Raw genomic sequence first — 17573 nt, 5'->3', positions numbered from 1 at the left:
CATGTAATACAATTATTTTCTGTCAGATAAATCTTACTTATTGCTGTCTGGTGCATGTCGAATTCTACTGTATATAGACAAGTCTATTGAGATGTATAAGCTTTCAAGGGCTGCTCTATAATGTTAAAGCTGGACAGGCAACGTGGCAGAGAAAGATGAAGAGAGAGAGAGTGTGCCTGTGTGTGCATTTGAGTGTGTGTGTGTGTGTGTGTGCGTGTGTGTGACCAGGTGTCTTCACCCCAGGCTATCCTCAGCAGGTCTCACATTGTGACTGTAATCGACTAAACTGGCTCTCTGCTCTACACATTCTCCCTTACATATGGTGCTCACACACTGCTCACAGAAACTACACGCAATACAATACATACAGATACATTGGGCTGTAAATGACACCCGGTGAAAGAATGGTTGAATAACAGCGACTGTATACACACACACACCCTCATATACTGGACATGTGAGTGTATGTACAGGCCTAAAGTTGTATGTATCTGTTCAACAATTCTACTCACTAGCCCTTTCATCCCAAATGAAATTGCACCCTTTTCCCTATGGGCCCGGTTCAAAAGTAGTGCACTATATAGTACATGGGAAGCAATTTGGGACTCAACCTAGTAGAACAAACAAGCAAGCAAAGAAACTAACTTTCTGTACATCCCGCTTCAAAAACACACTGCCAGTCAACCATGGACCCTGACCCACTTTAACAGCGAGAGAGTGTGTTAGAGAGTTTCTGAGTGTCTTGCTGCTCAGTGTTCTGGCTCTCAGGGTCATTGTGTTCTCGACCGAGGGGAACAGGTCTTTGTCACGAAGCCTGTTGGAACAGCGTCACAGAATCCACCATGAACTATCTCTCCCATCCAAACCCCAGCCTTCTCTCTCTCCAGGGCCAAACATTCTCCCTCCGCTTTGGGCTTTAATGACAGCACTGTTGTCACAGAATCCGCCTTGAACTATCTCTCTCTGTCTGTCTGTCTCTCCTGTCAATAGAAAGCAGAGAGCACGTAGACTAATCTGGGAACCTCCGACTTGAATAGCCGTGAAAGGTTTATATTCATGATTCAGGGGCATGACTTTAACATTTACTATTCATGTGCATGTTGACATTTTTGTTCTCCTATTGCAGTTGGAAACCTTCCACAGCAACTGGAAACAAGGACAATGGTTGAAAAATGATTTATTCTATGTCAACTGCAGTAATACCTCATGATTCAGTTTTAATTTCGTAAAAAATAACTGAAAATGATTTTGAGGTAGATGGTTTATTTATTTACAGGTCCATGAAAGGCTGGTGTATGTTTGCTGCTGGCTACACCCAACATCTAACCAAGTATTGTTCTCTCTCTCTCTTTTCTCTCTTCTCTTTACTCTTCTATCCATCTCTCTCTCCTCCTAGGTGAGCTAGTCCTACCCCTCCTTGCCACGTTGGCATCTTCTCCTCGTCTCTCTCTTCGTCCACCTCATTCCTCTCTTCCCCCGGCATTCTCCACCATGGCACTCCTCCCCACCTCTCTTTCTGCCTCCGTCCCCTTCCTCCTCTTCCTCCTCCTCCCCCTTCCTTCACCCTGCGCCCTGGAGTCTCTACGAGGAGGAGGAGGAGGAGTAGGAGAGGAAGAGAACCGCTCCATCTCCACCATGTCCTATCCCTCCATGTCTCCGGAGTTCTGGAGCAACAGCAGCACGGGGCTGGGCAGCAGTTCAAAGTGTTCGCAGCCGGTGGTGTGCAGGCCGGGCACCCTGCTGCCCGTGTGGAAGCCCCTGAGCCCCGGGCTGGGCGACCAGGTAGCCAGGGCCGTGGTCTATTTCACCTGTCTCATGTACATGTTCCTGGGAGTGTCCATCATCGCAGACCGTTTCATGGCCTCTATCGAGGTCATAACCTCACAGGTTGGTACTATGTGATAGATTGACCCATATGATAGACTGTGTTTATGTAGAGTTGTCATTCACCACATAAGGGAAATGACATAGAAATAGAATGAAGAGATTATATTTTTACAGAGGGAGCTCTCCCACTCTTAGACCCCGTGGTTGGCTCTCCTCTCTCACCTCTCCCTAGACTACATTAACTGTCACTCCAACACAGTGAACATCGAAACAGGTTGAACATTATATGATAAAGTCATTGTAAAACTCGCCTCTGCAGGGGTGATAGACATAACAGTTTCTTTCTCCAGAAATGCCACCTTGCTTTGCGGTGTTACCACAGACAGCTCAAATTAACGTGTTATTTCTATGTTTGAGTTTTCACATTTCTTGTAGTGACTGACTTTGGGCCCATATGGAATTCCAGTATTTACAATGTTCATTGAAACACATCCTGATAGGCAGACTTAGTGTATTGAATTATTGGTTCCATCTGATTTAAAGTTTGGGTAATTGGTTCAGATTCTGACATTGTTATGAATTGGATTTCTCTGCTGACAAGAGATATTGTTGACTCAAGAAACTGAAATAGATTCTAACCTTGTGTTGGAACCAGTTCAGGGAACAAAACCGAAAACTGGAAAATTACAACATTTTTCAAGGAACAGAAACAGAACCAGGAATGACAGTGATAGATACTGTTCCGGAACAGAACCATTATTTTAAAGCATGGGAACCGGTTAATAGCATTCTTTAACATACCGGGCAGGTTTTTCTAGTCCCACAAAAAATGCAACAATGTGCCTATGCAAAGCCCTCACTCTGTCACTCAGAAACTTCTTCCAGTGTCTGCCTGCCAGCTGAATGTTTTTGCCAGTGTGTGTGCGTGTGTAAGCTACCTGCCCCTCCCCCTCCGAAGCATAGGCTACTGTAACCTACTGACGTTTCAGCGTGATTCAGACGATGGGGAGAGAGCGCGCGGGCGACGGAGAGAAACAAAATGGTGCAATTTGAGGCCATGTGGCGGAGAATGATGCGGGCGCTGGAGATGGGGTTGTGAGCATGTTCGTCTGGGCAGGTGTGATGTAGTTGATGTTGGTGTGATGTTGTTTGTATGTGTAAGTTTTGTATTGTTAAAACTAAAAAACTAAAATCTTAGAGAAAAAAAAGACAATGGTGAGAGATTTTTTATTAGAGAAGAATGGATTTTCAATGCTAGTTAAAAAAGGAACAGAAAATAATGATAAACAGCTACTTTTCAAAGCTTTGCTGGTCGGACCAGTGGAACGCGACCCAAAAAATAGCGGTTCTGTTCAGAAGGAAACAATTGGAAAATAATGAGACTTAGTGAATTATTGATTCCATCTGATTTAAAGCTTTAGATAATTGGTCCAGACTATTTGACATTGTTATGAATTGGATTTCTCTGCTGACAAGAAACTGAAATAGATTCTAGCCTTGGAATCCATTAAATAATCAATTAACTGGGGCAGTCAATAATTTTTTTCATTAGTTATTAATCCATTTCAGTTTGTTGGGCCATCGAACACCATTGTGAATTTACTAGTTATCTGTTTGTAATATTGTCCTCCTTAAATCCAACCATGTGTTCAACATCGTTGTTCATAATCCCCTTTTCAATTTTCTCTCTGACCGAGCAAATTGCACACCATTTTTTGTAAGTTCACAATAAGAGTATCGATCAGGTGAGTAATTTCCAGAAGTTCATCCATTAGGAAGGATTTAGACCACCCCAGTGGCCTAATTTTGAGTATATTGTAACAGGGGGGCTGTTGCGCTGTATGTCCTGAGGTAATGCAAGCCTAAGCACACTATGAGAGTGTCTGGATTTTATGCTGGCTCTCTGCGAGGGGGGGGGGTGGAGATATGGGGAGGGAGGGATATAGGGACGGATGGGGATATGGGGATGGAGATATGGGGATGGGGATGGAGGGATATAGGGATGTGGATATGTATGGATGGAGGGATGGAGATACGCGGATGGAGGGATATGGGGATAGGGATGGAGGGATGTGGATATGTAGGGATGGAGAGATGGAGATATGCGGATGGAGGAATGTGGATGGAGGGATGCGGATGTAGGGATGTGGGGATGGGGATGGAGGGATGGCCAAGATAAAGCATAGCAATTTGACACACAACAACACAGTTACCCATGGAATAAACAAAACAGTCAATAATACAGTAGAACAAAATAAAACAAAAAGTCTATATACAGTGAGTGCAAATAAGGTAAGATAAGGGAGTTAAGGCAATACATAGGCCATGGTGGCGAAGTAATTAGAATATAGCAATTAAACACTGGCATGGTAGATGTGCAGAAGATGAATGTGCAAGTAGAGATACTGGGGTGCAAAGGAGCAAGATAAATAAATATTGTATGGGGATGAGGTAGGTAGATAGCCCATCTGTAAACAGCCCATCTATGTACAGGTGCAGTGATCTGTGAGCTGCTCTGACAGCTGGTGCTTAAAGCTAGTGAGGGAGATATGAGTCTCCAGCTTCAGAGATTTTTGCAGTTTGTTCCAGTCATTGGCAGCAGAGAACTGGAAGGAAAGGCGACCAAAGGACGAATTGGCTTTGGGGGTGACCAGTGAGATATACCTGCTGGAGCGCATGCTACGAGTGGGTGCTGCTATGGTGACCAGTGAGCTGAGATAAGGCGGGGCTTTACCTAGCAGAGACTTGTAGATAACCTGTAGCCAGTGGGTTTGGCGACGAGTATGAAGCGAGGGCCAACCAATGAGAGCGTACAGATTGCAATGGTGGGTAGTGTATGGGGCTTTGGTGAAAAAATGGATGGCACTGTGAGACTGCATCCAGTTTGTTGAGTAGAGTGTTGGAGGCTATTTTATAGATGACATCATCGAAATCGAGGATCGGTAGGATGTTCAGTTTTACGAGGGTATGTTGGGCAGCATGAGTGAAGGAGGGTGCCCATGTTTACAGATTTGGAGTTGTACCTGGTAGGTTCATTGATAATTTGTGTGAGATTGAGAGCATCAAGCTTGGATTGTAGGATGGCCGGGGTGTTAAACATGCCCCAGTTTAGGTCACCTAGTAGCACGAGCTCAGAAGATAGATGGGGGGCAATCAATTCACATATGGTATCGAGGGCACAGCTGGGGGCAGAGGGAGGTCTATAGCAAGCGGCAACAGAGAGAGACTTGTTTCTGGAAAGGTTAATTTTTAGAAGTAGAAGCTCAAATTGTTTGGGTAACAGACTTGGATAGTAATACTGAACTCTGCAGGCTATCTTTGCAGTAGATTGCAACACCGCCCCCTTTGGCAGTTCTATCTTGGCGGAAAATGTTATAGTTAGCGATGGAGATGAAGGTTTTTGGTGGTTTTCCTAAGCCAGGATTCAGACACGACTAAAACATCCGGGTTGGCAGAGTGTGCTAAAGCAGTGAGTAAAACAAACTTAGGTTGTAGGCTTCTAATGTCAACATGCATGAAACCAAGGCTTTTACAGTTACAGAAGTCAACAAATGAGGGCACCTGGGGAGTGGAGCTAGGCACTGCAGGACCTGGATTAACCTCTATATCACCAGAGGAACAGAGGAGGAGAAGGATAAATGAAATACGAACAGGCCGTCTAGCACGTTTGGAACAGAGTAAAAGGAACAGGTTTCTGGGCACGATAGCATAGATTCAAGGCAAAGTGTACAGACAAAGGTAAGGTAGGATGTGAGTACATTGGAGATAAACCTAGGCATTGAGTAATGATGAGAGAGATATAGTCTCTAGAGACGTTTAAACCAGGTGATGTCATCGCATATGTAGGAGGTGGAACAACATGGTTAAGGCATATTGAGCAGGGCTAGAGTCTCTACAGTGAAATAAGACAGTAATCATTAACCAGTACAGTAATGGAAGAGGCATATTGATATTAGAGAGAGGCATGCATAGCCAAGTGAACATATGGGTCCAGTGAGTGGGCTGACTGGGAACACGGCGATTCAGACAGTTAGCAGGCCGGTGCTAACACGCTAACAGTTAGTAGGCCGGGGCTAAACAAGCTAGCAGTTTGCAGATCGGGGCTTGGTTAGCAAGCAAGCAGTTAGCAGGGGCTAGCAGTTAGCAGACCGGGGCCGGCAAGCTAGCAGTTAGTAGAACGGAGCTAGCAAGTTAGCCTTTGGGGGACGTCGCGATGGGGGTAAGTCTGTTTTTTCCTCTTCGTGCGGTGACGTCGATAGACCAGTCGTGGAGTTAGTAGGATTCCAAGTAGCTCTAGGTAGCTAGCAGGCCTAGCAGGTTAACAGAATGGGCCTTCAGCGGGCGTCGCGCCTGAGGGGCCTGTTGGAATCATCAGGCAGATTATGTCGGTATTCCAGGTGACGTCGATAGACCAGTCGTGGAGTTAGTAGGCTTCCAAGTAGCTCTAGGTAGCTAGCAGGCCTAGCAGGTTAACAGAATGGGCCTTCAGCGGGCGTCGCGCCTGAGGGGCCTGTTGGAATCATCATGCAGATTATGTCAGTATTCCAGTCATAGAGGATCGGCGGGGTTCTGTGCCCCGTACCGGCAGTAGAAGGGGTCCTGATATTGTAGCCCAGGATTGGGCTTCGGTGGTAGCCCAGGAGCCCTGGCCGGGCTAGCTTCAGGCTAATTGGTGCTTGCTCCGGGATGGAAACGCTAGCCAGGAGTGGTCACCCGGGATTGCGGTTAGCTAGTTGTGAAGATCCAGATGAAAATGTTCAGAGTTTGCGGTAGGAATCCGGGGAAATGGAGAGAAATAGGTCCGTTATGCTCTGGTTTGAGTCACGTTGTTCGAACTGGCGAGAGCTTTCCGAGCTAAAGGTTAGCTGATGCCCGCTAGCAATGGTTTGCCAGCTGATAGCTGGTCGGTAGGTAGCTGACTAGCTTCAGTTGAGGGATTCCAGATCCGAAGTATATAGAAATACTTTAGAAAAAGCAGATCCACGCCACATTGGGTGAGGCGGGTTGCAGGAGAGTATTTAGAAGTTGAAGTTTAGGAAAATATTGTGGCCTCGTGGGTGGAATGTTATTCATATTTTTCATAATTTCATCATTAATAAACATCAGGTTTCTATATCAAACAGTTTTGTTATATTTCAGTCTGCTGTGATGATATAAGGGGTAATACTGGGATGCAATCTCAAAATTGAATAGATTTCAACTCTATATGTGACATGGTACAGATGTCTTTTTTTTTAAGCCCATAGCCATGTGTGTGTGAGGTCTATACTTTTGTTTGAAAGTAGATTTGTTTAAGACTACCAAGAAACACTCTGTGACCCTGACTTAGCCCACTTCAGTAAAATGAACCAACCCTACATGTCAAGGTCACTGTCAATGTAAAGGAACCTGCAAGTCAGCATTTTGTAGGTCGTTGTATACCATGTGTATCCCTTACATACGACTAATAAAACTTGAGTCTCCATAGCCCCCCCATCACTAGATTAGAATAACAGGTTGTCCCCTTCCCTTCTGTCAGGGAGTCAGGGTCGCGTCCTCCCTGATGGTAGGATACTGTAAATACCATCCGTCATGCTTATATGTGGAGAAGAAAGAAATCTGTAGCTTCCCACTACTACTCCCACTACCATCTCTGGCCTATGAGCAGTTGTTTTTTTTACAGTAACTGGCTAGATGAGATTAAGATATGTATGAGTCTGGTGGTGAGATACTGGAATGGTATGGGGGGAATAGAGTGATGACCTGTGTGTGAGCGTGTGTGTGTGAGCGCATGTGTGTGTATGTATGCATTCATGTGTGTGTGTGAGACCCCTCTCTGTCTGTCCTGCAGGAGAAGGAGGTGACCATCACCATGCCAAGCGGTGAGACATCTGTGGCCACTGTACGTATCTGGAACGAGACTGTGTCCAACTTGACTCTGATGGCTCTAGGCTCCTCCGCCCCAGAGATCCTGCTGTCTGTCATAGAGGTGGGTGACATGTCATAAAGACTCCCCGAGCACAACTCATAAGTGGGTGTCACATCAAAAACACTCTCCCCAGCGACAACATATCAGTGTTGCAGTGTATACTAGTACTGGAATGAAGTTGAAAATGACAAAAAGAAACTCTACTTTAGAGTTATTGTCAAATCTTACCAACATAACATTTGGCCTTTTTATGACATGGCCTTTTTGATTTATACTGCACATAAGTTCTCCAAAAGGAAAAGTTCTTCAAAAGTCTCTCTCCTCTGTCTCCCGGTGTTAGGTGTGTGGTCATGGGTTTGAGGCGGGTGAGCTGGGCCCTGGCACCATCGTGGGCAGCGCCGCCTTCAACATGTTTGTGATCATCGCCATCTGTGTGTGGGTCATCCCTGAAGGAGAGACCAGGAAGATCAAACACCTGCGTGTGTTCTTCATCACAGCCTTCTGGAGTATCTTTGCCTATATCTGGCTCTTCCTCATCCTCTCTGTCATCTCACCCGGAGTAGTGGAGGTACACTTTTGTGTGTGTTAGCAAATGTGAATAGATACTGTATGTGTGTGTGTAACCAAACAATCAACCCCCTTCCAGTTTGGATGTATGTCTTGTAATGGTCCCCTGTCTTTGTGTGTGTTCAGGTGTGGGAGGCTCTGGTCACCCTGTTCTACTTCCCAGTGTGTGTGATCCTGGCCTGGATCGCCGACCGACGCCTGCTCTTCTACAAGTACATGGCCAAGCGTTACCGCGCCGACAAGCACGGCATCGTCGTGGAGACTGAGGGGGACACAACCCCGAAAGGCTTCGAGATGATTATGGATGGAAAGTTCCCTCAGAGTGGAGGGGGGGTGGGAATGATGCCCAGTGAGAACTTCCAGGATGGTGCCAACAATGCGGCGGGCACCGTGGCCTACCTGCCCAACTCCAACAGCACCATGGTGACCGTAGAGAATACCAAGGAGCTGGACGAGAGCCGCAAGGAGGTGAGAGAGAGAGACCTGCTGTTAGAGGGATTCAAGTACATCAGGGGGAGAGAAAGAGGGATACAGGTACAGTAGGGAGAGAGATGAAGAGTTATAAAGGATACACTCATCCCGTTCATGTACATAGGCCCTCTCAGGAATATATAAAGGCACAGTAGGATTAGAGAGAGTAAAAAGAGATGAAGAGGACACACTCAGTTCATGAACACCCACATACTGTAGATACTCACCTCAACCACACATACAAACACACTCAAGCAAAGGAGACTATTAAGAGCTACTAACGTGCTGAACCTACAAAAGTTGAACTTTCTCTCTGTGTCGAAGTTGTGTGTCTGTGTCCCTCTTTCACCCCCTGTTCCTCTGCCCCCAGGTGATCCGCATCCTGAAGCAGCTGAAGCAGAAGTTTCCGGACAAGGAGCTGGATCAGCTGGTAGATCTTGCCAACTACTACGCCCTACTCCATCAACAGAAGAGCCGCGCCTTCTACCGCATCCAGGCTACGCGCATGATGACCGGCGCTGGCAACGTGCTCAAGAGGCACGCCGCCGACCACTCCCGCCGCGCCGCCGCCGTAGACGAGGAAGTGGTCTGCGAGGACGACGACCTGGCTGAGTGCAGCCGCCTGGCGTTCGAGAGCACCCACAGCCAGTGTATGGAGAACTGTGGCGTACTGAGGCTGGCTGTGGTGTGTCAAGGGGGCCTGGGGGAGAGCACCTTCTATGTGGACTACCGGACCGAGGACGGCTCAGCCAATGCCGGGTCCGACTACGAGTACAGCGAGGGAACGCTGGTCTTCAAACCCGGAGAGACCTGCAAGGAGATCAAGGTGAGGGTCAGTGGAAGGGGAGGAAAGCAAACAGTAATGTACAGTTATAATCAATTATAGCAATAAGTGTTGCACAACTGTGCTGCCAAGCAGATCCCCAGCTAGGTCGTTAGACCTACTTGTCGTGGGCAGATCAAGACGTCACGTAATGGAAGGAGCAGAAAACAGCAGCAGAAACTAATTACCCTATGAATTAGCGCCGGCCAGAGTTCTCTCTGTCCCGGATTAACTGTCTCTTTTTTTTTCTTCCCCCCTAACAGTCCATTTATATTTTCCAACGGGGCTATACATTTGGGTGAGTTTTTTATCTCTCGCTTGAGTAGCCTCGTTTCACTGCCAAAAATAAAATTCAACCATCTAGTGCTCAGCGAAATAACAACACAATGTCAAATACAGGTAGCCTAGTCAAATAATTAACATCCAATCACATTAACCGTTACTCTCTCGCGGGAATTCGACTATATGTAGCCAAATGAAGCTGCTGCTTATGCCGTTTCCTCTGAAAATTATAAATGGTTTTTAAAAAGTAAGGCCCGGGTCCATAGACACATCAGCTCTACTGGTAGTACTGCAGCTGTCAACAACACAAGTTGTTCTGCTTCCACGAGCACATCCAATGCTAGCATCAGTAATTCTACATTTGTTGTTAGCCCAGCTAGCATGGACACTGACAGTTGAGAATCTCATGCAGCCAAATAGCTACTGCCCACTTACCCGGGAAAGCACCGAACAACAGACAGGGACATTGGACCATCGAAGAGCTGCAAATATAATGAGAACTACATTGATTTGGGAGTAGTGCCTTTCCTCAGCCACAGTGTGTTATATGTGCAAAAGTACTATCTGACAACTCGATGAAACCTTCACTCTTGCGCAGACATTTAGAAACAAAACATGGCAATTTGAAAAATACACCACGGGAGTTTTTTGAGCGAGAATAAAGACGACTTTCGAGTAGTAACACATATATAAAAGCAACAGATACCATTAACAAGAAGGGGCTAGAAGAGTATTCTATGGTGAGCTACCGAGTGGCTAGGACAGGGAAGCCCCATACTATTGTGGAGGACTTAATTATTCCTGCTGCCGTGGATATGGCTGGGACAATGCTGGGGGAAAAGACCAACAAAACTATACAGACAATGTCTTTATCAAACAACACTGTTTCACGACACAGCAGTGACGCGGCAGGAGATGTTTTGAAACAATACCTGCTTTCCATACAAGCCAGTGAATTCTATGCGTTACAGCTGGATGAGTCAATAGACATGGCAGGCCTGGCACAGCTCCTGGTTTATGGGGGTCAATAGGCTCTATGCATTATTCCGCCTCCAGCGTTCTAATTTTACTTCCGACCGGGTTGATGACTTCCGGAGCGAGTTCTACTATTGTTTTTATCCTTAGCTTACTAGCTATCATCGACGCATTTCTGACTGAAATGACTACGTTTAAATTACAGCCCCGTGAAGGAGGTGCTAATGAACATTGTTCAGTGCCTCTGTGTTCAGTTTCTTCCAAATGTAATGGTATTGTGAGCTTCCATCGTTTCCCAGTCGATGTCGAGCTCAGAAAAAGGTGTTTGGGAAAGAAGACTGAAACCTCCTGCTCCGACTGAGGGGGGTGAAGAACAAGGTTCGCTGCCTATGGACTGCCGTCTCTGATCCGGTCCAGCGCATGGGCCAAGCCAGTGTAAATGTACATGTTTATTTACTAGCAGCAAAATAATAATTTGTTTATCTACGACATGTATCAATCATTTGTGTTGTAGTGAATATCAGTTTGTGTGGAGCTTGTATTGGCTTTAATTAGGCAATGAGTAACAGGGGTGGGGGAAAGAAATCAAGTCAACACAGTACAGCCAGAATGCAAGATTGAATACAATGTTAGAGATGTGTAATTGATTAACTGAACTGTTGAACATTTGCTGAAATATATATTTTTAAACAAATCTATTCTACTGTAGATTTCTTCACAAGAACATCAATACTTATTTTTTATAAAACCCCTAAACTTGGCACCCATGCAGGGGATCCATTCTGGTGCGAGAGACACTTCTGCAAGTAGTGGTAAAAAATACAAGTGGTCAATCTTCTCTCTTATAGTTTTTGAAACCTGTAGATCTTTAAATATCCTTTCAACTAGGATGTCCTCCTGTGCACAGATGACAAAGTCACACCAGCTACAACCTGTGAGAAGGATTTGACCTTGCACCTGCCAGTAGTAAGCATGAGATCTCTTCAACTTCAGCTCTCCATTCTGTATCTTCAGGTAAGGTCAGTCAACATAACTTGGTCCATTTGGGCACTTGACCTCGAAGAGTCCAAAGTGTGGTCTTACACTGGGATCAAATATGATTCCATCTGGAGAGGATCCTAAGGTGGTCAGCTGAGGTCTCTCCCTGGCAAACCTCTTCAGGATGCTTCAGGATGCGGATAACGAGAGGATAACGAGAGGATGTTATTCTCATTTTCCTGAGCTGATGCCATTCCGGGTAGCTGCTCTGCTCCCTTGTAGCAACCTCGACTTTGTGACATCTCGTAGGTTGTCTCTAATGCCTTGAGGTGGAACTGCTCCTGATGGCTAAGGACGTAAGCACACTGGGAAGCCTGGAGCCTGTAGCCATATAATGGATGTATTGATGGAGAAGGGGCATCGGCAATCTTCACAATTTCATGGGTCTTTGGCAGTGGAAGCTGATAGGACAGAACACTGCCGCATTGCACTGGCCCAAAGGAGGACTCAACCAGGGGCACGTCAGCTGACTTTTCCATTGTTGTCACAAGAGGGGCAGGAAGTGGAGAAAAGTTGGCATACGTTGGCAGATGCGGAGAAGGTCCATGTCAGGCATGTATCCATTGAGTGCTTTGTAGAGAGAACTTCTGCAAAACATTTTAAAACCTTAACATCAGGTTGGAGAGATTACTATGACAAAGACTCATGTAACTTTTCCAGAAACAGCACAAGCCCAAGAGTTCAAATAAAATGAATTAAAATATACAGATTTATAGATTATATATTTCCCCCAGTCTTTGTCATTACATCGTAAAGACACCACTGTTTAGGCTTATCATCTGGATACAATCACAAGAAAATGTTTTCTATAATGTTTCCATTCTAGGAACCTCCAACTTACCTTATTCCATCAGCACACAAGTTAATAGGTTTACGGAACTCTATCCCACCAACCGGACCTGGCTTCACACTCTAATTAACAAGGATTTACTGTTACATAGGCTGAATACTTTTCAGGTGCGTTTTTTAATGGATATTGATAGACTCACAAGTGTTCTTGGCTTGTGCCAATGCTGTTCTGTGTCTGTGCAGCTGTGAACTGGTGGTGCAGCAGGAATGTTTAGTTGAGAGTAGTCTGGTAAAGAAGGGCCACCAGATGATTGCACAGAGCACTTCCTGCAACACAGGAGCAGTGGCTTTGGACCACTATCACTGGTACGGAGTGCTTTAACACCATCTGAAGATAAGTGTGATGAAAGACTGAAGTGAGAAACAAGAATGATGCGGCCCATAAATAACAATAAACACAGTAGTGTCTAGTCTTCTTAACTCGGGGCTCATTTAACTATACAGGAATACATTGTGTCTCAGTAACACAATTACCAAACACTGTATCAACAGATCTTTACCAAATAACCTGTTAAGTGGGCAATTCTAAATTGGGATTTGGAACCATCATTAATATCTATCTACTGATAAGATTAAACGTTGATACTGTCTCCAACACATTTTGAACATGATGACAGTGTCTCACAGGAGATGTTTAACAAGGTCCCTAGTAGCTATCTATAACCTTTCCCTACTCTCATGCTGTGCGGCTTTTCACTCTTCCTCATGGACCTGTGACAGGCAGACATCTCCCCTGTCAATGTATCTTTGTTAGATACTGTGTAGAAGACATGAATAACAATTATTTTTAGCTAGCAAATATAGCTAGCAAGCATAACTTAACCAAGCTAATGAAAATACACACATTCTCAGGTAGATTCTGTCAACGTTACATAATTTTACGAAGTAACTAGCTAGCTACAGTTAGTAGTTAAATTAGCTAGCTACTGATTGTAGCGTCATATCTGTCATTGACTTGGTACTCACCTTCATAGTTGTCTATGTAGCTTCCTATATACATCTTGAACCCCTTTTCATTCTTGTTAGCTGGAGTCTCGGAGGCTGATTTAACAATTCGATATACATCATTAATATTAATTTGAGGCAAGTCCTGAAGACACCAAAGACACTTGAAGACTTGAACACTGAAGACACTTGCTGCCAAGGGAATGGCTGACAGCTTGAAAGATGTTTTGGACACTACAGTGAAAATGGTTAACTTTGTTAAAGCAATGCACCTGAACTATCTTGTATTTTCTGCATTATGCAAGGATATGGGCAGCGACCATGTAACGCTTTTACAACATCCAGAAGTGCGCTGGTTATCAAGGGGCAAAGTATTCACACTTGTTTTTAATTGAGAGACGAGCTTAGTTTTCTTTACTGACCATAATTTTCACTTGTCTGACCACTTGCATGATGACGAGTTTCTCACGCGATGATGAGTTTCTCACATGACTGGCCTGTCTGGGTGATGTTTTTTCTCACCTGAATGATCTGAATCTAGGATTACAGGGACACTCCGCAACTATATTCAATGTGCTGGACAAAATTCAGACTATGAGTTGGAGCTCTTCTCTGTCTGCATTAACAACGACAACACACAGGTCTTTCCATCATTGTATGATTTTCTTGTGTGAAAATGAACTCAAGCTTACGGACAATGTCAAATGTGATATAGCGAAGCACCTGATTGAGTTGGGTGTGCAGTCATGCAGATACTTTCCCGAAACGGATGACACAAACAACTGGATTCGTTATCCCTTTCATGCCCTGCCTTCAGTCCATTTACCGATATCTGAACAAGAGAGCCTCATCGAAATTACAAAAAGCGTTTCTGTGAAAATGTCATTTAATCAGAAGTATCCTGCGCTCAGTTTCTTGCCTTGGCAAATCACGCTGTTAAGATACTGATGCCCTTTGCAACCACGTACCTATGTGAGAATGGATTCTCGGCCCTCACTAGCATGAAAACTAAATACAGACACAGACTGTGTGGAAAAGGATTTAAGACTGAGACTCTCTCCAATACAACATTGCAGAGTTATGTGCATCCTTTCAAGCACACCCTTCTCATTAACCTGTGGTGAGTTATTCAGTTTTCGATGAACGATTAAGGTTTTATAAGTAAGATGATTAAATAAAGAGCAAAATGATTGATTATTATTATATTATTATTTGTGCCCTGGTCCTATAAGAGCTCTTTGTCACTTCCCAAGAGCCGGGTTGTGACAACTCAAACTCATTCTCATGTTTAATAAATATATCGGATAGTGTGTGTGTGTGGCAGACTTACAATGATGGCAAAAAACAACATTTGAGAGTGCACTGACCCTGGTGCTGGAGGAGTTGAATGTTTGAAGGGGTATGGGACTATAAAAAGATTGGGAACCACTGTCTTAGAGGAGTCTTCCGGAAACTAGAGCACATTAAATTCTGCCTCATGGTCCTGACTGACAGTGGATACGACTTCATCTGAATGGAAGAGGGGAGAGAGACGGTGAAAAAAGGAGGAAGTGAGTGTTGAAGTATTTTGTCCTTGGAGATGATGTGTCTCTCTTTGAACGCGTCTTAGTTTTCGTGTCATTTCATGTTCACGCTTAGACAGAGGACAAAGAGTGTATTTCTGGATAGCAGGAGGAGTGTTGAGGAAAGGGAGAAAACAAGGAATGTGTAGAGAGAGAGAGAGAGTTAGGAAACAACTCAATTTCTAGTCAACCATCAGTTATGAATGAGTGACTACAACAATCAATCCCCTAGTGTCCCATGTCTATGACCATCAGTGCGGTTGGTTTGATGCGTTTCTCTCAAGCATTTATGGTCTATAACAGCTGCCACTTTCTGTCTTCATCTCTATTCCACCCCTTCTCCCTCCATCCTACACCTTTCTCAGGTCGGCATCATCGATGATGACATCTTCGAGGAGGACGAGCACTTTTTCGTGCGGCTGCTCAACCTGCGCATTGGTGACGCCGAGGGGATGTTCGAGAGTGATGAGCCAGGCGCGGGACCCAAGGGCCGTCTGGTGGAGCCACTGGTCGCCACGGTGACCATCCTGGACGACGACCATGCTGGCATCTTCACATTCCGTGATCGGCTGGTGCGCGTCAGCGAGAGTGTTGGCACCATGGAGATCTCGGTGGTGAGGAACTCGGGCGCCCGCGGCACGGTGATCCTGCCCTATCACACGGAGGCGGGCACTGCGAAGGGGGGCGGCGTGGACTATGAGGACACCCAGGGAGAGCTGGAGTTCTCCAACGACCAGACAACGTGAGTAGTGATGGACGGACGCACAGAAAGGCAGATAGATGTAACAGTACAACTTTAAACAGTCCCCTCGCCCATACCCGGGCGCGAACCAGGGACCCTCTGCACACATCAACAACAGTCACCCTCGAAGCATCGTTACCCATCACTCCACAAAAGCCGCGGCCCTTGCAGAGCAAGGGGAACCACTACTTCAAGGTCTCACAGCAAGTGACGTCACCGATTGAAACGCTATTTAGCGCACACCGCTAACTAAACTAGCCGTTTCACATCCGTTACATAGACATACAGACTCCCTACCTCTAAACATCTACTCTATTTGTTTATTGGTTGCTTCCATTTCATCCACTCTCTTTTTTATTTATTATTATTTTTATATTTTTATTTATTTTTACCCCTTTTTCTCCCCAATTCCGTGGTATCCAATTGTTGTAGTAGCTACTATCTTGTCTCATCGCTACAACTCCCGTACGGGCTCGGGAGAGACGAAGGTTGAAAGTCATGCGTCCTCCGATACACAACCCAACCAGCCGTACTGCTTTTCAACACAGCGCGAACCCAGGGACTCTGATGGCACAGCTGGCGCTGCAGTACAGCGCCCTTAACCACTGCGCCACCCGGGAGGCCTCATTTCATCCACTCTCATCCATCTTCCTCTTTTCCCACTCTCCTCCCCTCCATCTTTTCCTACTCTCCCCTACTCCTTCATTATCGCTCCCTCCCCCTCCCCTCTCCCTACTCCATGCCAGACACTGTTCTCCATTATTCATCAAGGCCAACCTGGTGGGAGATTTAACTCCATCAATGGCTTGAGTGTTTGTTCATCTCATAACCAATACTGTATTCACACTGCTATGTGTTGCTGCCTTAAAGTAGACTACACCATGCTATATTACCATTCTATCTGTATTCATGTCTGCCTTATCTCTTTCTGGTTCTTTCTCTCTCGCCACAAATCTGCACAAGAATGGTCATTTGAACATCATGTTTATTTCTCATTCATCTCTAATTTCGCTCTCATCTCACTATCTATTCTTCTCTTCCTCTATTCTCTCATTCTCTTTTCTTGCTCTTGCTCTTGCTCTTGCTCTTGCTCTTGCTCTTGCTCTTGCTCTTGCTCTTGCTCTTGCTCTTGCTCTTGCTCTTCTCTCTCTCTCTCTCTCTCTCTCTCTCCCTCTCTCTCTCAGCCTCTTATCTTCCTGTATCTACAGATGTAGGATATCAATATGATCACCCTGTTGCAGGAGAACAAGGCTTCTGAAGTTTGTAATTTCCACTTTGAAATTTCAGGCTAGATTTTTCCCCCCAAAAATATTGATCAACCTCTACAAAAATGTCTGTTAATTATGATTTGCATAATAATTTACATTTCCTGTTGCTGCAAGATCGTTTTCCTGCTGTAGCAAATTTTGCTCAAATCAAGATCCGACATCTGTATCTCTTTCTTCTCCCTCTTTCTCTCTTTTCTCTTTGTTTCTTTGTTTCTCTCTCATCGCTTGTTTATGTTTGCGCCGCCAACAGGGAGACTGTTGCTGTGGTGACATTTTCAGGCACAATGTCCTGGGAGACATTATCAGGACTAATGTG

The 17573-nt window shown here is 45.2% G+C and overlaps 1 protein-coding gene and 1 long non-coding RNA gene across 2 annotated transcripts in view; one reads left to right on the top strand and one right to left on the bottom strand.

Moving 5' to 3' along the window:
* The window catches only part of LOC109905551 (sodium/calcium exchanger 2-like), a 101130-nt gene that overhangs the window by 60044 nt on the left and 23513 nt on the right, over positions 1–17573 (top strand). The window contains exons 2-7 of the mRNA XM_020502982.2: positions 1397–1887; positions 7658–7795; positions 8076–8303; positions 8429–8770; positions 9144–9599; positions 15613–15989. Of these exons, the coding sequence (XP_020358571.1) occupies positions 1492–1887; positions 7658–7795; positions 8076–8303; positions 8429–8770; positions 9144–9599; positions 15613–15989 (1937 nt within the window). The 5' untranslated portion in view covers positions 1397–1491. The remainder of the gene's footprint in view (positions 1–1396; positions 1888–7657; positions 7796–8075; positions 8304–8428; positions 8771–9143; positions 9600–15612; positions 15990–17573) is intronic.
* LOC116353628 (uncharacterized) lies at positions 12753–13469 on the bottom strand. The gene is made up of 3 exons (XR_004203127.1): positions 13405–13469; positions 12881–13068; positions 12753–12803 (listed from the first exon to the last, which is right to left on the bottom strand). It is a non-coding gene; the product is annotated as an uncharacterized LOC116353628 (long non-coding RNA).

The sequence above is a fragment of the Oncorhynchus kisutch genome, linkage group LG15 (genome assembly GCF_002021735.2).
Source record: "Oncorhynchus kisutch isolate 150728-3 linkage group LG15, Okis_V2, whole genome shotgun sequence".
NCBI lineage: Eukaryota > Metazoa > Chordata > Actinopteri > Salmoniformes > Salmonidae > Oncorhynchus > Oncorhynchus kisutch.
Note: the sequence above shows the minus strand (reverse complement) of the source record. Positions and strands in the feature narration are given on the sequence as shown.